The following is a 17,894-nucleotide window of genomic DNA, read 5'->3' as shown; positions in this document are numbered from 1 at the left end:
TGTCCAATCTCCAAATCAATAACCCTCAACTTACTTTCCTCACTGAAATCAAGATTGTCTGTTTTGCTTTTCCTTAGATTTTAAGTTGTTCCATGTTTTTTCCACACCATGGTTATAAAACTCACGCAGCTGATCATGATTTCTAACAAATTAACTGAAATGAAGTGAAAAACTATAATTCCAACATTGAGGGACCCCAAAAAAATACTGCATGGCTGAAAGCTTTAAAAACTCAAGCTATACTGTAGGAGTGTTGAATCCTGCCTATGAAACTAACGAGTCCCTACAATTCTTCTTTTGGCAATACTTGTAAATATATCAAGATACTCGAGTCAATAACACCAAAAGTAATCACATGATTCTTTGACTACCCTTTTATTGATACTCCTACCCCAGGGCTTGGACTGTTATGGTTTGACAAGTATGTCCAACTAGAAGCCCTACATCAGGGGTCCACAAACTCTTTATGCCATGGACCCCGACCATTAACCGAGAGGTCCATGGACCCCAGCTTGGGAACCCTTGCTCTAGATGGACCAAGAGATCTTAAATCTGCTGAGGCCAATTCAGTGACATTCAGGTCTGGCAAGTAAGTAAATTACAAGAGGTCTAGAAATGTCCTTCGGAAAGCCTTCTCACATGTGAGGAGGCAACTCCAGGCCAAAATTAGATCATCGAAGGATACTCAACAACTGTGGCAGGACTTGAATGCTATGAATTCCTACGTGAAATCAAGTGACACAGGTGACAACAAGGTTTCACTCTCAAACGAGCTCAGTGCCTTTCATACTCACTTAGACTGTCAAAACATGATGAACTCCCACAGTTCCCAATGACACTGATTTCAGATTCTAAGGCCATATGAGAGCATCCTTTAGGAGGGTGAAACCACAGAGAGCATCTAGCTCAGAAGCGATACCTGGCTGAGTAATGAAGACCTGTACTAATCAACTGACTGGAGTGCTCATTGAGGTCGTTAACCTTCCATTTTAGAAGTCTGGGGTACTCACCTTCAAGCAAGCTTCAATTATACTGGTGCTTAAGAAGTTGGTAGCGTACCTCTGACTATTGCCCTGTAACACTTGCATCCACTGTGATGAAGTGCTTTGAGAGGTTGGTGATGAAATGTCAACTCTAGACCTGAGAAGCAACTTGGATCCACTCCAATTTGCTTACTGTCACAACAGGTCTGCAGCAGATGCCTTTTCATTGGCTCTTCACTCAACTGTGGAGCATCTGAACAGTGAAGATGCATACGTCAGGATGCTCTTTATTGCCTACAGCTCAGCATTCAACATTATCATCCTCTGAAACTAATTAATAAGCTGTATGACCTAGACCTCAATGCCTTCTTTTGCAACTGAATCTTATATTTTCTTACCTATAGGCACCAGTCAGTTAGGTTGGCAATATCATTTCCACAGTCACCATCAGCAAAAGTGCACCGCAATGCTGTCTGCTAAGCCCCTGTCTACTCTATACTTAGGACTGTGAGGCTAAACATAGCTTTAGTGCCATATTTTCAGTTTGCTGATGACATCACTGTCATTGGCCAAATCAAAGGTGGTGACAAATCAACATGTAGGATGGAGTTTGAAAATCTAGCTGAGTGATGCCACAATAACAATCGCACTCAATGTCAGCAAGACAAAAGAGCTGATTGACTTTTGGGAGGAGGAAATTGGAGGTCCTTGAACCAGTCCTCATCAGGGGGTCAGTGGTGGAGATGGTCAGCAACTTTAAATTCCTTGATGTAATCATTTCAGAGAATCTGTCCTGGAAACAACATGTAAGTGCCATAACAAAGAAAGCACAGCAATGCCAATACTTAAGTTTGCAAAGATTTAGTGTGTCATTTAAAACTTTGACAAATTTCTATAGATATATGATGGTGAGTAGATTGACTGATTGTCTAATGGACTGGTATGGAAACACCAATGCCCTTGGATGAGAAAAGCTGACAAAAAGTGGTGAACATAGTGGAGTCCATCACAAGTAGAGCCTTCGTCTCCATTGAGTACATCTACATGGAGCTCTGTTGCAGGAAAGCAGCATCCATCATCAGAGCCATACCCTCCCCCAAACCATGCATTGATCTCCTCTTGCTGCTGCTATCAGGAAGTGGGTACAGGAGCTTAAGGATTCACATCAACAGGCTGAGAAACAGTTATTAAATGTGTGCATGCTTGTGTGTGTTAAATAAAAATCATAGAAGCATAGTCTCACACAGCAGAGGAATTGCTCTTCAGCCCACCCAATACATGCGGCCATGCTAATCCCACTGGCCAGCGTTGGGTCAATATCCCTCTCTTTTCTTAAAGTACTAACTTGTATCTATCTTTGTCATTGTGTGGGTCAAGGAATTTGACCTTCAGATCTCCTTTTAAGTTTCCCTTCTCTCATAAACTTGTGCTCACATATCCTGGTGAAGACTATGTCCCTCATTTTCAATAATAATTGAGGTTAGAGGATTGAGACATTTAAATATTCCCCTCATTATTTTAAAAGTTTCATTTAAGTTTTTGCTATTTCGGTCCTGTATCTTTTCATTGTCTTTGTCATCTGCAGAAAGCTTCTCAATAGTCTAGATTTCAGACTGAATTGAGAAAACATGGACTATATTTGACCAATTTCTAAATTCCTTCTGAGAATTATTGTCCTGTTTGGACAATAATTGTCCTGGAGGAATGAAAGATTAGGTCTTTACAGTGAGTGTCTTTACCTGGTGAAGTGTCTTGCCCAACACTGATTTGTATGCAGTGTACCTTGGGCCAATGAATTAAATGGGATTTCTTCAATTTTCAGCGAAGAAACTGACAGAAAGATTGACTGATTATATCTAGTTTGTAAATAATATATAAGCACGCTGGCTTTAGATCCTTAAAAATTAAAAAAAAAAGACAAAATTACAACAGGAGGTCATTCCTTCTACCCAGGTAGTTGGGATTTGTAATCAATCTTCACCTGAGAGTGCCGGTGGGGAGGGAGGGGTGTGGATGTGGATGATTACAGGTCCTTGTGTTGAGCTTCCCTTGGTCAATTTTCCTTGTTTTCTGTAAATGTACTTGTTTCCACTTTTGTTTTATTTCATTGACAGAATGAATATGTTGATCTCATCTCAGAAGATAAACCAGGAGTATCCAAAAGAATGTGACCTGCCATGATGAATGTGTAATGAAACCCATTTGGCTGCAGTTAAAAATCCATGGCCTGGGACTTCAATAGAATTAGCATTTTTGCCACTTGTATTTCTCCATCTGTATAATTTTTGAGTTTGTATGGTTCAAACTAAAGGTATCACAATGCTGAATGGAGTATTGTCACTAAGTGTTAATATTGAGCTTCTATTTGTTTAACTGAGGTGAAATTTAATCTATTCCTCCTGTTCCAAGATGAGTGATCTGGTGGTTACTGTATTTAATAAAATTTCCACTTGCTTTGTGGGGAGAAATTGAGTATTCTGTAAAGTTTAGAGGGATGAGGGGCAATGCTATCAAAACCAGCTGTAAGGAGAATGTCTCCCTGTCCACGGGCGCTGGAGCCAGGAGGCACAACCTGGTATAAGGGAAGATGGCTTTTGCACTGAAACTTCATATTGAGGATGTTAAACTTGGAATTTTCTGTCCAGGTGGGCTGGAGAGGCTCGTGCCACAAATTAGTTCAAAATAGTGCTCCACAGATTTCTGGATGTGAAGGAGATTGAGGGAATTCAGAGATGGGGATAGAAAGATTTTAAAATATAGTAAAACATCCTGGCTGATCTTCTAACTTTGGTGCAAGCTTTCCATTTTCCCAATGTCCTTGTAAACATTGTTATGAGATCTCTCTCTCTGTATCTCAGAAGACAGCTGATGTCTGTAAACATGTTTATGAACCCACGGACTCTCATAGCTATCTGGGATCACTCCCTCGTGATTCCCTTGTCCATTCATCCCTCCCCACTGATCTCACTCCTGCCATTTATCCTTGCAAGTGTAACAACAAGTGCTACACCTGGCCTTACACCTCCTCCCTCACTACCATTCAGAGCCCTAAATAGTCCTTCTAGGTGAGGTGCCACTTCACCTGTGACTCTATCTGGGTCATGTACTGTGTCCAGTGCTCCCAGTATGGCCTCCTGTATATCGGTGAGACCCAATGTAAACTGGAAAACCACTTCAAGCACCTATGCTCCATCTGTCAGAGGATCTCCCAGTAACCACCTCATTTGCTTTGGTGACATTGGGGGAAACCCATGCAGTCACTGGGAGTACATACAAATTCCTTACAGACAATGGTGGACATTGAGCCCTAATCTTACAATTGGTGTTGTAAAGCATTTAGCAAACTGCTATGCTCCCTTGCCTTCCTGTAGATATTTAGGAGATGAGCTTGCTTGGTCTTATACTATTGAAAGCAGAGCTGGAATCAATGAACAATAATCTACAGTAACCATAGGTTTCTTCACTGTCCATATGCTCCAGTGTAGGACCAGAGAGATTATGTCATTTATTTTATCCTTATTATTTGAAATCCTCCATCTTTCAAGTAAATGCCAAAATCTGACTCCATCCCCAAGTTCTGTCCACTCCACGTAAGCTCCAATTGGATGTAAAATTGCAAAGGTATATTGTACAGTCCAACAAACTAATGTGCTTCCACATGGCATGCTAAGTGTGTGTATGTATACAGATAGCTGTGGAAACCGGAGAAACAGGCACAGTGCCTAAGCAATCTCTGTAACATCAGTAAACATGATACAATTATTAGCTTCAATGAGAGGGAAATGTTCCTGCATTTCAGCTTCTGATAGTATTCTGAATGACATATTTTTCAGAGTATTGCTGAGTAGCTGTAGCCTTGGTGGGGCTCAGCTGCAAAGCTCTGTTTATTCCTCAGACTCTGAGAATGAGGAATTTACATCTTCAAAATGAGAAGTAGCTCTTCGGTCATTTATATTCCTCCTGATAATAAAAACAAACAAGGGCTTAAACATCCAGGGCTTCTTCATATTCTATTCCACATCTCAGTTGCTTTATCACCCAGTATCCATCCAATTTAATTCCATTTCCCATTCTGATATGTCTGTCTATGGCCTCCTTTACTGTCACGATGTGGCCACACTCAGGGTGGAGAAGCAACATGTTCTCCATATTCTAGAGAATCCATATTCTGTCTGGGTAGCCTCCAACCTGATAGCATGAACATCACCTCTTTTCCCTCTCACCTTATCTCCTCACCTCTCTGGTGCTCCTCCCCCTCTTCTTTCTTCTATGACCTTCTGTCCTCTCCTGTTAGATTGCCCTCTATCTCCAGCCCTGTATCTCTTTCACCAACCAACTTCCCAGCTCTTTACTTCAACCCCCCCTCCCAGTTTCACCTATCTCTCCTCCACCCCCCCCCTTAACTCTACTCATCTTTTTTTCTCCAATCCTGATGAAGGGTTTCTGCCTGAAATGTCAGCTGAACTCTTTTCCACAGATGCTGCTTGGCCTGCTGAGTTCCTCCAGCATTTTGTGCATGGTGCTTGGATTTCCAGAATCTGCAGATTTTCTCTTACTTATAAAATAAAGTTTTTCACATCCCTACATTTCCCAAGGTCTTATTTCAACATGTTCTCATTGGTTGTGTTGAACTAAGGTACAGTGATCCACATGAAATGCTGTCAGATAAACCTGTCCTGCTTTGGCTTAGAGATTAGAGATTTGTGGTGCAGAAATATACCCCATCAGCCCATTTAATCAGTGAAAATTAACTGCCTCTTTTTACATTAATCCTACATTAATCTTATTTTTAAAAAATTCTCCCGATTCTACCATTCACCTGCACCCTGCAGTGGCTGATTGACACGTGTCTTTGGGATGTGGGAGGAAACCAGAGCACTCCACAGTCACAGGGAGAGTGTGCAGACTCCACACAGACAGCATCTGGAATCCCCATGCCCCATACTGGCAGATACCAGGTTCAGACACAGACCTCCTGTTCTGTACCTGTCATGTATGCCATTATAAACATGAGAAAATCAGCGGATATTGGAAATCCAAAGCCACTCACTCACTCACTGCCAGAAGAACTCTGCAGTTCAGGCAGCATCTATGTAAATGAAAGGTAATTTTCTATTTGTGCATCTATTTTGCCCGTTTCTTAATTTCACCTTGTATAATGATGCATTTGTGTTCATTAATCCACACCTCTCCCTACCCCATCTGGAATTTTTAGAATAGTGCTGTTGGTGCCTAAATTGCTTGTACAATGGTGAACAAGTGAGAGGACCCTGCACTCCAGTCTTAGCAAACCTGCTTCTCCTCTATCCTGCACTCTGTGGTCTATCCATTGCTAAACTGGGTTAATGCATGTTTAATATAATCATTGGTAGCTGAGGCAATGACTCCCTGGTGTTAGGGTTTCCCTTGTTAAGCCTCTGAGCATGTAGTGTTCACCATATTCAACCCTGAGATTAATTTTTTGTGGGCATTCTCAGTAAATCCAAGAACTATAATAGAATCAATGAAAGACCGCACCCGACAGGGCAGACAAATAGCCGATGTGCAAATGACAACAAACTTTGCATATACAAAAGAAAAAAAAATAAACAATAAATATCAAGCATGTAATGAAGGCATCTTAAAAATAAGTCACATACATCAAAGTTGCTGGTGAACGCAGCAGGCCAAGCAGCATCTATAGGAAGAGGCGCAGTCGACGTTTCAGGCTGAGACCCTTCGTCAGGACTAACTGAAGGAAGAGTGAGTAAGGGATTTGAAAGCTGGAGGGGGAGGGGGAGATGCAAAATGATAGGAGAAGACAGGAGGGGGAGGGATAGAGCCGAGAGCTGGACAAGTGATAGGCAAAAGGGGATATGAGAGGATCATGGGACAGGAGGTCCGGGAAGAAAGACAAGAAGGGGGGGGTTGACCCAGAGGATGGGCAAGAGGTATATTCAGAGGGACAGAAGGAGAAAAAGGAGAGTGAGAGAAAGAATGTGTGCATAAAAATGAGTAACAGATGGGGTACGAGGGGGAGGTGGGGCCTTAGCGGAAGTTAGAGAAGTCGATGTTCATGCCATCAGGTTGGAGGCTACCCAGACGGAATATAAGGTGTTGTTAAAAATAAGTCCATAGGTTGTGATGGGGCAAGTGAAGTTATCCTCTCTGGTTCAAGACTTGCAGTTTTATGGTATAGGAAATTATTCTGTTAGTGCTGGTGACTTGGATGGAATGACCCAGGTTTAATCCTGTCTGTGTGGAGTTTGCATATTTTCACTGCCAACCCATGGTTTCCTCCCATATATCAAAAACATGGTTTGGTATGTTCATTGGCAATTGGAAATTGCCTCTGCAGAATCAAGTTGATTGACGAATAAGAGAATATGCATTATTTGTCTCTTGTTTCTGATTATACTGGAAAGATTAAAATTTAAAGTTTGCACTGGAAGATGTAAAAGTGTTTTGAAATTCCACTCTCAGTAACATTCCTGGTTTTTAAGTTGTCTTCTGCCTAGAAACAATTCTGCGCTGATGACAGTTGGTTATCCTAGAACTTTGGCATCTGCTGGCTGGAAATAACTTTTACTGTGGTTTATCTGTTTCTTTTCCATGGTGTTATAAGGGTAATAGGAGAGGTAGACCACAATATGAAAAGCTACCTCCTACTTTCAATCCCTGATGCTGCACACTGCATGCTACTGCTTTGCAGCAACCACCTCTGCTTAATAAACACGAGGAGATCTGCAGATGCTGGAATTTCAAGCAACACACATAAAAGTTGCTGGTGAATGAAGCAGGCCAGGCAGCATCTGTAAGAAGAGGTACAGTCGACTGCACCTCTTCCTAGAGATGCTGCCTGGCCTGCTGCGTTTACCAGCAACTTTTATGTGTGTTGCACCTCTGCTTAATATGGTTACATACCTGGAGATCTGATGGGAACATTGAGGTAAATTCTGACACCAAATGACTAGTTAGGACTTGAGCCAAAATCTGTTCAAAGTGGTTTGTTACATGTGCAAACTTCGACAGAATTCTCGATCCTTTACATATTGTGGAGAAGTTAGAGGGTGAACTCTGGAAATAAAGGCAAATGATGCCCCACTACTAATTTGGGGCAGAATAAGACTAGAGTTAATGCAGCTCCATGGGTAGTAGAAACTCTGAGATGGGAAGTTGTGAAGGATTTGTGGGGCTAAGAGTTTAATTATTTTGAGAAATAGTTAACATTTTGTCTAGGAACCTTCCTCGGTGTGTTTCTCTATTTCAGGACCAGCTGAGTTGAAGCTTTTCCCTTGTACTTTATTATTTCATATCTAGAGCAGCTATAGTTTTGGTTTTGAACATTATTTCAAATTTGATGGTCACTAGTTTATTGTCCTCAGAAGTGAAAGGTGAACTAAACCAAATGAATCAGTGCCTAGGTAACAGGACTGCTCATCTGTTGCTTGGTTCATGAATGCTTTGATAGAGGCTATCTACTATAAACAGATTCCCAATCTCTTCACTAACCTTTGCATCAATTCCTTGAAATTCCTACCCCCTTGAAGGGAAATAGAATCTTCCTATATGTTTTGCAACAAGCTCTGGACATTTACCTGTCCACCCTCTGCAAATTTTGATATTGTGCCTAGATCATTGGTATGAATTATGAATAGTGATCCTTCTGTACTTGGGCAGTCCCTCAGCATCAATGATGGCTGGATTTTCTTCTAGTTTTGTAGCCCTAAGGTGGGAATGTAGACGCTGCGCCAATGGGGTGGGAAGCAGTGGTAGGTCAGTTAGTAGTTTGTAAAATGGTGAATTCCTGCTACAAGTGTAAAGCTACTGTGTCACTCCAATACATGAATCTCACTCAATGTACATCATGCTCCTTTTCCAGTTGGCTTCTGTTCCCTTGTACCTTAAACAGCCTGTCTCCTGCTCAGTGCAGTGGTATCAACATCAAAGGCTTTGAGTTCCAGAGCTATAACATCAAAGTAGCATTCAGCTCTTCAGTGTTGGGATTGTCCAAGAAGATCCTTGCTATAGGACGCCAAGTTCAGACAGCAGAATTAGTTCCCTTTTAATATGGTAGGTGTTTTACATCAGCTCCTACCTGGGCTTCAGGGCAAGATGCTAATCTAGTGGTATGGGAGATCAAGACTTTTTTTTAAATTTAGGACGCATTTGTTAGATTATATTTTGAATAAAAGGAAATAGTTTTGGTCTTAAATTTCCTTTGAGTTCCTCAAGTATGTAGACATCTGAATTTTAATAGAACTTGTTAAATATTTTGCTCTTCCACCATTTCTATAACCGCAATATGGCCAAATATTTTGAGATGCTTCTGCTGTTCAGAGTCAAGATTTAACAATCCACTTCAAAGTTTCCAGATTGGCATTTTCTGACTGTAAATTCTGTTTATCTTTGGCCATCCAATTGTCCAGCTAAATTGGTATAATTTTGTAATGGTGAATAAAAGGCATCCCTGCATTCAGTCGATGGTTAAACTTGGGTGCCACAGTAGTGTAGGAGTTAGCACAACACTATTACAGCTCTGGGCGTTCCAGAATTTGGGATTCAAATCTGGCATCATTTGGTAAGGAGTCTCCATACCGTGGAATGCATGGGTTTCCCCCCACGTGCACTGGTTTCCTCCCATAAGTTCAAAGACTGACAGGCTAGGTTAATTGGTCGTTGTAAATTGTCCCATGATTAGGTTAGGGTTAATCTGGGTTTTGCAGGTTGCTGGGGCAGTGTAGCTCGAAGGACCCACTCTGTGCTGCCTGTAGCCTGAGATTATAATTCCTGATATGAGCATGAAAACCTATGACCAATTTCAGCAGTCAGTCCCTGATTCTTGACTGCTTGGGCCAGTAGTAGGCGATGCTAATTTCTCCTAGACTGGAATGTTGCTAACTGGTGCTTCCATAGATAAGCCACACCAAACATGTCCCCATGTTCTGGACTGCCACAAGGGAGTGCTACAGAATCTGATCTCTCCCACGGACTGAGCACGGTTACCAGATTGATTGATGATGAATAAACCACTACGTTATGCTAAAATTGCAGTTCAGAGATATTCAAGTTGGTCATCATTACCTCCAGTGCCTTGCTATAAATCTGTTGCAATAGTTTTGTTGCAACATGTATTGCATTAATATTCAGTCTTCCAATCTATTCCCCACACATTACCATCACGAATGAAGTTGCCTTTAACTCCTATCCGTATAATTAGTGATGTTGAGTTTTTATTAAACATTTTAAAATGATTATACAAACAGCTAATTCAAAGAGTAAAAAGTTTACATTTGCAAAAATTCTGCATTCAAAGTTTTTAAACATCAAGTAGAAAGGTCAATCTAAAGACAGAGAAAACAACCTTAAATTTAAAAAAAATTCAGAAATTTGAATTGTAATCAAGTTATGTTTCGGTTCTAGATACATAGGTAGTTCCACAAACTTCCTGTAAAATTGGCTGCATTTACTGAAAATTGGGGAAGCGACTAATTAGATCATTTTAATTTTAAATGTTTTTTTAAGAGTGAAGCAAATTCTTTTAAGACTCTGAGGTAGGATTTGGAATGCAATTATTTAAATTTGAATGTTATACATTGTGTATAATGAGAAAACCTTTAATCAAACCATAATAGTTTCACTTGCATTTTTAGCTCTAGGCTACAGTAGTAACAACTTGGTAGTAGTACTTTGCTCTTGTACTAATATTAATCCTCCTTCATTGATATGCTGCCATTAGTCTTTACGTGGCCACTGTAGAGCCCATTGTTTAACTCTTCCAGAGCAGGGGTGGTCTTTCCATTGCATTGTGTTTTGTTGTATGCCTGTGGACAAAATGGGAAGGAATGAGCATTACTAAATTAGTCACAGTGACTGACTTTGTGTGTAGTAATAATAATGCAATAACGAAATATTTTAGTTGCCAAGCAATTTCAAAGCATCTTAATTGCGACATCTGTTCAATGAAGATGGTTGAGAGCTTCTGGTTGCAAGGTATAAATATCACCAATCATTAAGCCTGGTCCAGCCACAAAAAAAACACTAATGTCTCCACTTCTTCTGAAGACTAAGGATATTTGACAAGTCACTGATGGTCTTCAAGTTTGATAGATGACCCAGAGGTTGGTAAATATTCTGGTGCAAGACAGCGATAAATTGAAGTTATGAAAGCAGCCTAGTTCTTTGCACAAATTAGCCTCCCCTTATTGAGGAGTGCTTGATGGCTCTATGCCTGTATCCTTATTGCCTGAGTGTAGGAGAATATGGAGTGGGTGGGGACAGAAATCCCATTGAAGTGTATTGAATTTTGAAAGGCAGAGTGGACATGGAGAGGATGTTTCCAATGCTGGCAGTGTCTAGGATGACAGGCTCAGCCTCAGAATAGAAGGATGTTCCTTTTAGAACAGATGAGGAATTGCTTTAGTCAGAGGATCATGAATCAATTTGTTGCCACAATTGGCTGTGGAGGCCAAGTTATCGGGTATATTTAAAGTGGAGGTTGATTGTTTCTTAATTAGTAAGGATGTTAATAGTTACAAAGGGAAGGCAGGAGAATGGGGTTGAGAAGAAAAATCAATTAGCCATGATCAAATGACAGAGCAAACTTGATTGACCAAATAGCTTAATTCTGCTTGTATGTGTTATAAACTCTTGACTCTTCCTGCTGCCTTGGGGAAAGTGGTCAACATAATCACGGACTCCTCCAACTCCAGTCATTCTTGATTCTTCGCTCTCCTACTGGCAGAACATACAAAAGTTTGAACATGTACCACCAGATTTAAGGACAGCTATCTTGCCACTATCAGTCCCCTTATACACTAAAGAGTTTTTGGCACTTTGGCACATGCATACACTAGCAATATGTCATAAGTTTGGGAGTGTCAGGGGGCAGAAGTGAATGCAGTTGCAATTACTAGGAAGATGATTTTTTCCCAAATATATAAAGAGTAAATGAGACGCAAGAGTAGGCATTGGTCCACTAGAAAATGATGCTGGAGAGGTAGTAATGGGAGACAAGGAAATGGCAGACAACAGCAAGTATTTTGCATCAGTCTTCAGTGAAAGGCACTAACAGCAGCCATAACTTAGAGTGTTGGGGCAGAAGTGTGTGCAGTTGCTACAACTAGCAAGGAGGTATTTGGGAAACTGAAAGGTCTGAAGGTGGATAAGTCACCTGGACCAGATGGACTATACCCCAGGATTCCGAAAGAGTTTGTGGAGGCATTAGTAATGACCTTTCCAGAATCAATTGATTCTGGAATGGCTCCGGAGGACTGGGAAATTGCAAATATCATTCCACTCTTCAAGAAGGAAGGGAGGCAGAAGGAAGGAAGTTAGAGGCCAGTTAGCCTTACCTCAGTGGTTGGGGAAAATGTTGGAGTCTATTTTTAAGGATGTGGTTTCAGGGTACCTGGAGGTGTATGATAAAATGGGCCAAAGTAAGCGTGATTTCTTTAAGGAAAAACCTTGCCTGACAAATCTGATAGAATTCTTTAAAGAAATAACACGCATGATAGACAAAGGATGACAAGTGGATGTTGTGTACTTGGATTTTCAGAAGGCCTTTGACAAGGTGCCACAATGAGGCTGTTTACCAAGTTAAGAGCCCATGGTATTCCAGGAAAGATAACGGTACGGATGGATAGAGCACACCTGACTGTCAGGAGGCAAAAAGTAAGTGTCAATTAAAGGGAGTCTTTTCTGATTGGCTGCTGGTGACTAATGGTGTTCTGTAGGGATTGGTGTTGGGACCACTTTTTAAATTGTATGTCAGTGATTTGGATGACTGACTTGATGGCTTTGTAGCCAAGTCAGTGGACAATATGAAGATGGGTGCAGGGGCAAGATGTGTTGCAGAAGCAGGGAGGCTGTAAGAATACTTGGACAAATTGGGAGAAAAGGCAAAGAAGTAGCATGTGGAATACAATGTCGAGAAATGCTTGGGCATGCACTTTGGTAGAAGGAATAAAAGCATTTTACTTTTTAAACAGGGAGAAATTTTAAAAATCAGAGGTGAAAAGGGACATGGGAGTCCTTGTGCAGGATTCCCTAAAGGTTTATTTGCAGGTTGAGTTGGTGGTGAGGAAGGCCAATGCAATGTTTACATTCATTTCAAGAGGACTAGAATATAAAAGCAAGAATGTGATGCTGAAGCTTTATAAGGCACTGGTGAGGCCTCACTTGGAGTATTGTGAGCAATTTTGGGCCCTCTGTTTAAGAAGGGATGAGCTGACATTGGAGAGGTCTAGAGAGGTCTAGAATGATTCCAGGAATGAAAGGGTTATTGGATGAAGAGCGTTTGATGGCTCTTGGCTCTCTACTCACTGGAATTTAGAAGGAAGTGGGTGGGGAGTGGAGAATCTCATTAAAACCTATTGAATGTTGAAAGACCTAGAGAGAGTGGATGTGGAAGTGATGTTTCCTATGGTGGGAAGTCTAGGACCAGAGGGCACAGTCTCAGAACAGAGGGACATTCATTTAGAGCAGAGGAGGAATTTCTTTGGCTGTGGAGGCCATATAATTGGGTGTATTTAAGGTACAGGTTGAAAGTTTCTTGATTAGTCAGTGAGTGAAAGGCTATTAGGTTGAGAGGGAAATAGATCAACCATTATGAAATGGTGGAGCAGATTCGATAGGCTGAATGGCCTAATTCTGCTCTTTTGTCTTATGGTCATATGGTCTTATAAATCAAAGTATTGAGTGCAAGAGTTAGAATGTTATGTTTTAAGTTGTACAGGTCGACATTCACTAATCCGACTAACTGTAATCCGGTTCCTTCGATAATCCGCACTGATTTCAAATTTTCTGGGCCACCATACCAATCTGCTGCGCATTGTTTTGGTTGCGCTAGATCTGTTCACGTGTTGGCGCGCTCTTGTAAGCACAGACAGGCGATTCCTGCTTGTTTTCCTGCATTTATTAATATCATTTGTGTGAGGCGCGGCTGCCTGGCACCCGCCAGTGGTGGGGGAGCTGGCGCGCACTGGGTCAATCCGCCTTCTCGCCCGCCTGCCGGCAGTCGCGTACTGCCCTCCAACGTCGCCTGGCCGGCGCTCCGTTCTCTTCTGCCTATGACCTCAGATCAGATGTGGTGACCCGCTGTATTTAAGCATATTACTAAGCGGAGGAAAAGAAACTAACGAGGACTCCCTCAGTAACTGCGAGTGCAATGTAGTCTTTGGGGTTACTGCAAGTCTGTGTCTTTGCTATCGCTTAGCTCATGCTTGAGTGCTGTTAGTGGGTGCGTTTTATTTTTTCCCGATGGGGAGGGGGGATCATTGCTCACTGCCGTTTACGCGTGGGAGGGAGGGGAGCTGCGGGGGGGGGAGCTTAGGGGTTCTAACACTTAACTGTCGTTCATTCTTTGGCACACTCCTCTGTTTTCGTAGATGGTTGCAAAGAAAAAGAATTTCAGGATGTATATTGTATACATTCCTCCGACATTAAATGAACCTTTGAATCCTTTGATATTTTAAAGGTATGATGAGGTGGTTAGCTATTGCTTAATGTGATCCTTCTGTAATTCAGCATTTTCACTAATCTGGCACTCCTTAAGTCCCAATGGTGCTGGATTATAGAAGGTCGATGTGTATAAGATGTTGGTAAGGTCAGATCTGGGACATTGTGTGCAGTTCTGGTCACCTACCTACAGGGAAGATTTCAGTAAGATTGAGAACGGCACAGAGAAAATCTACAAGGATATTGCTCACACTTGAGGACCTAGGTTATCGAGAAACATTGCATAGTTTAGGACTTTATTCCCTCGAGTGTAGAAGAATGGTAGAAGATTTGATAGGTATACAAAATTATAGGTATTGTAGATGAGGTTTTTCCACTGAGGTTGGATGAGACTAGAATTGCAGATAAAGGGTGAAAGGTAAGCTATTTAAAAGGAATCTGATGGGGAGCTTCTTCACTCAGAGGGTGTTGAAAGTGTGGAATGAACTGCTAGCAGAGTGGTAGATATGGGTTTGACTTCAACATTGAAGTGAAATTAGGATAAGTACATGGATGAGAGGAGATGGAGGGTTATGGTCCAAGTGTGAGATTAGACTGAAAATTAGTTCAGCACAATGGGTGGGCTAAAGTGCTCTATGAATGTGCCTATGGCTGAGCAACAGATCGTTTATCACCATTTTACAGACGAGTTCCATGATGTACAATATGCTTACTTGACCTAACTGTACAGTTTCTCAGAATTGCAGTGGTTTTTATTGGTGCTGTCTGATGGAGTAACTGGACAGGATGATGGGGGCACGGTGGGAGAAGGGAGAGGCAGATGGCACTCTTTGACAGATGGAGCCTGGTTTGATTTCCTGCCTGTCGCGCAGCCACAGGCTCTTTGTGCAGGACTACTGGGGACAACGTTGGTTCTTGACAGGCAGAAGAATACAGTCTGGGATGTGCCGTGCTGTTCAGCTGCTCACCCCAGAGCACTTGGGGATTGGATTGGATGAAAGGAATGAATGCGGCAGCAAGGGACTGAAGGGAAGCTAAATCTATATATCCCATCCAAAATGCAACATATTCTAAGTGTGCAATATTAGTAGAGATTGTAACCTACCTCACTGATGAGTGTCAAAGTGGTTGGGTGAAAAATTAGATATATGAAACAATTTGGGAAGGGAGGAATGCAGAGATCTGGAATGGTAGTTTAGAACAGTGTTACAAAGATGGCAAATATACAGAGAACTGAATTTGAATTTTAAATTGCATTGTTACTGGCTCAAGACAAGACTGTTTCAATTGTACTACTAAAAAATTCTTTTAACTAATGTGAGCATTCTAAACAGTGTTTTCTTATCACTTCAGCAAAATAAGTGAAGAGAAAGGAAGTGAAATTACACAAATGTTATAAATTGTATTCAGCTTTCCATGGGCAAGAAGAACTTTCACAAGGGTGTGGTTAACATTTCCTCTTACCTTCCTGTAAAAATTTATGAACAAGATGACCAACGTAGCCATATAAGAAGATTGGAACAATAAACAGCCAAGGGGGAATCCACAAGGCTTTATCGCTGCGCTCATTGTGTGGATAATCGTGAGCACAAACTGTACCTGGGGAGCCAAATGTCAAAATGTAAACAAATATTGGTTTATTGGTTGCACAAAAGTTTTTGCCAGCTCTTTATCAATACACATTAAGTTCATACAATTCACTTGCACAAGAATTCAGGTTTATAATGGCCACAGATTGGTGCTTCTGAAACAGATTTGGTGAGGAAGATAAAGAATGGTAGGGTGAAGGAACCATGGGTGACAAGTGAGGTGGAAAATCTAGTCAGGTGGAAGAAGGCAGCATACATGAGGTTTAGGAAGCAAGGATCAGATGGGTCTATTGAGGAATATAGGGAAGCAAGAAAGGAGCTTAAGAAGAGGCTGAGGGGAGCAAGAAGGGGGCAAGAGAAGGCCTTGGCGAGTAGGGTAAAGGAAAACCCCAAGGCATTCTTCAATTATGTGAAGAACAAAAGGATGATAGGAGTGAAGGTAGGACTGATTAGAGATAAAGGTGGGAAGATGTGCCTGGAGGCTGTGGAAGTGAGTGAGGTCCTCAATGAATATTTCTCTTCGTTATTCACCAATGAGAGGGAACTTGATGATGGTGAGGACAAATATGAGTGAGGTTGATGTTCTGGAGCATGTTGGTATTAAGGGAGAGGAGGTATTGGAGTTGTTCAAAATACATTAGGACGGATAAGTCCCTGGGGCCTGATGGAATATTCCCCAGGCTGCTCCATGAGGCGAGGGAAGAGATTGCTGAGCCTCTGGCTAGGATCTTTATGTCCTCGTTGTCCATGGGAATGATACCGGAGGATTGGAGGGAGGCAGATGTTATCCCCTTGTTCAAAAAAGGTAGAAGGGATAGTCCGGGTAATTATAGACCAGTGAGCCTTATGTCTGTGGTGGGGAAGTTGTTGGAAAAGATTCTTAGAGATAGGATCTATGGGCATTTAGAGAATCATGATCTGATCAGGGACAGTCAGCATGGCTTTGTAAGGGGCAGACCGTGTCTAACAAGCCTGATGGAGTTCTTTGAGGAGGTGACCAGGTATATAGATGAGGGTAGTGCAGTGGATGTGATCTACATGGATATTAGCAAGGCATTTGACAAGGCTTCACATGATAGGCTTATTCAGAAAGTCAGAAGGCATGGGCTCCAGGGAAGTTTGGCCAGGTGGATTCAGAATTGGCTCGCCTGCAGAAGACAGAGGGTGGTGGTGGAGGGAGTACATTCGGATTGGAGGGTTGTGACTAGTGGTGTCCCACAAGGATCGGTTCTGGGACCTCTACTTTTCGTGATTTTTATTAACGACCTAGATATGGGGGTAGAAGGGTGGGTTGGCAAGTTTTGCAGATGACACAAAGGTTGGTGGTGTTGTAGATAGTGTAGAGGATTGTCAAAGATTGCAGAGAGACATTGATAGGATGCAGAAGTGGGCTGAGAAGTGGTAGATGGAGTTCAACCCGGAGAAGTGTCTCCAGCCCCTTGGTATGAACATATAATTCTCCAACTTCTGGTAATTCCCTCCCCCTCCCTTCCTCTATCCCTATTTCACTCTGCCACCTCCCCCAGCTGCCTATCACCTCCATCATGGTTCCGCCTCCTTCTACTACCCATTGTGCTTTCCCCTATTCCTTCTTCACCTTTCCTGCCTATACCCTCCCTGCTTCCCCTCCCCAACCCCTTTATCTTTCCCCTTGCTGGTTTTTCACCTGGAACCTACCAGCCTTCTCCATCCCACCCTCCCCCCACCTTCTTTATAGGGCCTCTGCCCCTTCTCCCTGCAGACCTGACGAAGGGTTCCGGCCCGAAACGTCGACCGATCTTTTCCACGGATGCTGGCTGACCTGCTGAGTTCCTCCAGTGTGTTGTGGGTGTTGCTTTCTCCTATCAAACTCCTTCCACTCCAATCCTTATCTTTGCTACCCACC

The 17,894-nt window shown here is 42.1% G+C and overlaps 1 protein-coding gene across 1 annotated transcript in view; it reads right to left on the bottom strand.

Annotated features, from left to right (window-relative positions):
• Nucleotides 1–10,185: 10,185 nt before the first annotated feature.
• Nucleotides 10,186–17,894, bottom strand: part of elovl2 (ELOVL fatty acid elongase 2) — a 142,170-nt gene continuing 134,461 nt past the window's right edge. The window contains exons 7-8 of the mRNA XM_063069981.1: nucleotides 15,885–16,019; nucleotides 10,186–10,786 (exon numbers count right to left, since the gene is read on the bottom strand). Coding sequence (XP_062926051.1) covers nucleotides 10,670–10,786; nucleotides 15,885–16,019 — 252 coding nt within the window. The 3' untranslated portion in view covers nucleotides 10,186–10,669. The remainder of the gene's footprint in view (nucleotides 10,787–15,884; nucleotides 16,020–17,894) is intronic.

Source organism: Mobula hypostoma, chromosome 17 (genome assembly GCF_963921235.1).
Source record: "Mobula hypostoma chromosome 17, sMobHyp1.1, whole genome shotgun sequence".
Taxonomy (NCBI): Eukaryota; Metazoa; Chordata; class Chondrichthyes; order Myliobatiformes; family Myliobatidae; genus Mobula; species Mobula hypostoma.
This window is presented reverse-complemented; position numbering and strand designations above follow the sequence as displayed.